Source organism: Dendrobium catenatum, unplaced genomic scaffold (genome assembly GCF_001605985.2).
Source record: "Dendrobium catenatum unplaced genomic scaffold, ASM160598v2 fragScaff_scaffold_1653, whole genome shotgun sequence".
Taxonomy (NCBI): domain Eukaryota; kingdom Viridiplantae; phylum Streptophyta; class Magnoliopsida; order Asparagales; family Orchidaceae; genus Dendrobium; species Dendrobium catenatum.
In genome coordinates, this window is record NW_021320115.1 from 3,506 (window position 1) to 6,520 (window position 3,015).

General features: G+C 37.3%; 1 protein-coding gene across 1 annotated transcript in view; it reads right to left on the bottom strand.

Annotated features, from left to right (window-relative positions):
• Window positions 1–1,389: 1,389 nt before the first annotated feature.
• Window positions 1,390–3,015, bottom strand: part of LOC114581324 — a gene marked incomplete at its 5' end in the record, with an annotated part of 2,916 nt that continues 1,290 nt past the window's right edge. The window contains 1 exon segment of the mRNA XM_028701223.1: window positions 1,390–1,870. Coding sequence (XP_028557056.1) covers window positions 1,661–1,870 — 210 coding nt within the window.

A 3,015-nucleotide genomic window follows, 5' to 3' on the forward strand; every position in this document is an offset into this window, starting at 1 on the left:
AACACTATCCATTCCTTAAAAAAGGGAAAAAGAGGCCTCATTTTTCAATATATTTAGCTTTACTGGAATGGATGCCCAGTACATCTATTGCCTACATTCCTAGCCTTACATACACTTTTTCTTTATCTATTTAATATTGATAGCTTAACAACCAGCACCTCTGCTTTTACTTTTCTTGTACCTATAAAGTTTTGCATTTATTTTTATGACTAACTAATGAAATGTTAACCATCAGTTCATAAAGATTCAACTGCTTTTCGTGACCATAGCACTTCATACACTTGGAATATTTTCAATCGCATTAGTGGTGATTATGTGCAGAACCTCAGCGATAAGAAAGTTCAATAGCACATGAAAAGTTCATGGAGATACTCGACAACACGTAATAAATCAAAGTAAAGATACAATAATCCTGTTCTTGAAAACGTATCTTACCCAGTATACACCAGACAGAAACAAGACTGGAAGTGATTTTCCAGTTATTTGGTCAGGATTTACTTGAGTATGACTAGGATTGATATCAGTGTCTAAACACATTATAAGTTCAATCTTCAGTCAAGTCAAAATCCACTTCAATTTGTTCTTGTCATGTTTGTCTTAGATGGTTTGGTCACATAAAACGGCAGCCCTCCGATGACTCAATTAGGAAAGTAGATGTTATTGTCATGTTCGCCTTTCCTTGGCCATTCCTTTTGTTGTGGTAGCCTAACCCCCTAGTCACCGATCTGTTGGTTCAGAGGTCTTTACTGTACTTAATGAACATTCTAACTCTTTAGTAAATATCTAAATATCCCACAAAAGCACATCAACTAATATAGATTGAAAAATATGATGTGAAGCGGTTTGCTTAAGATAGTGTAATATTGTAAAATATTCACATCAAGACATTAGAGTAGGTTGAACTACCCTGGTCATGGGTACTAAAAAGACATGAAGCAACATTGAGCATAGGGGATAAAGCCAATGTGAAAATGAATGAAAACCAGTAGGGACAGCATAGTTCGATTAGCTTTCTGAAAAACAAGGGTAGAGAAAAAGAAAGCAACCAAAATGGCTCACACAAATGTGCTTCTGCAATCACCAAGACGAATTTGAAAAAGATGACTTAGATAACGAGGACAAGACTAAGACTTCGTTTGGGGCTGCTTTCTCACTGCTTCTTAAAGAAGCTTTTTAGTACACAATTAAAATTTTTATACTAAAAAGTTGCTTTAAGAAGCAGTGAGAAAGCCGTCCCAAACAAAGCCTAAAGTGTGCCAACTGTATGATGGCCACATTATCACAAAAAAGTCCAAGAAAAGCCATGGATGCTTATTCACTAAAATACCTCAGTTCACAAGTTGATGCCTTTTTTCTGCTGTATTTTCTAGAAAAAGCACAAGCTATATATTCTTGACAACCTGCTCCTGCAATATTTTCTAACTAAAGGCACACGTTATTGTAACAATATAATAAGACCAGTAACAGAATCTGCTTACGAGATAAGAAAGATCTTCAAATATATCTTTGAAAACTCCAAACATTTTGTGACTTTCTATGCCAGTTATGATGTTCATCCTTGACAAAGTTACACTTGAACTATTATTTAAGAACTGTAACTAATGCATCCTAATTTTGTATAGACTCCAAAATTTAATTCTCTGCTGTTCCTCACTCTACTTCAAGTGGAAGTCTGAAGCTGTGACAGGAGATAGAGGCAACCTGAGGACAAGAGGATGGATACAGCAAAGAAGAGTAGATCTTTAGGAGAACAAATTGTCACTTTCCTGCTCTTATCAAACAAGCCAATCAGTAGGACCAACACTATCGCATGTCCAACTTTTGTTTTCAGCTCACTTACAGACTTTATTTCCAACCATTTAGGCCTTGCCTGTAAATTTACCGAATAAGCTATGAATTGCATTTGATAAAAAAATCAAAGCTAGAGGACAAGTTCAGTAAGCGTATATGAAAATACTATAATATAAGCCTCATACAAATATAAAGCGTACAATACTAAGGAGAGAGAGAGAGAGAGAGAGAGGTGAAAGGACAAAAAGAGAGAATTACTACAAATTTTCAGGCCAAAATTTAAAATGGATCATCACTTAATATTAGTTAAGCAGAAAATATAATTTTAAAAAAATTAAGAGCTTAAAAACATTTGGCATTTTTCAGGAATCGCAAATTTGCATTTTCATAAAAAACACAAAAAAAATTGCAATAAGAAGTTCATTTTTTTTTGACCTCTACTAAGCAGCCAAAAGAAACAGACAAAACAAAATAAAAAAAATATGCTTGAAATCATTACCTGTGACGAGATCTCCCCATATCCCGCTAAAGTCGCTACAGTCCCGTCACTGCAGCGACCTACCCATACCTCTGCAGCGGCGCCGAAGATGTCTCACCTGATGTAGAGATACGTCCTCCCAGAACTAAATTCGCGCTAAAAAACGAGAAATACCGAGCAAATACCGAGCAATACCGAGCAATAATGAGGAATATCATCATGTGATAATGAGGAATATCATCATGTGAAGACCAATACCGAGTTATACCGAGCTATACTGAGCAATACCGATCAATACAAAAAAATACATAGTTTTTCCTAGAAAGAACTCGGTGTTTTTTTGTATTGCTCGGTATTGCTCGGTACAGCTCGGTATAACTCGATATTGGTCTTCACATGATGATATTCCTCGTTATTATCAAATAATTCCAGCAATACCGAGCAAAAACAGAGTTTTTTGGCGGTGGGAGGACGCAATAAAAATTCCCTCACGCGTGCTCTGCCTCAACCCCATTTTAGCATTGTTAAAATGAGAGGAGATGAGGGCCTTCGGTTCTCTGGCTCCCACAACATCTCCACGCACAAAAGCAGCCCCTACCTCAATCAACCGCGACCAAGCTGATCGGATCATACGTCCGACTTTGGCTCCCCCATTCAAACCGACACCGAGATCGATCCCCTTGATCCCTTCGGCCAGAGGGAGAGAGAGAGAGAGAGAGAGGAACCTTTCTTCTTCCTTGGCCGAA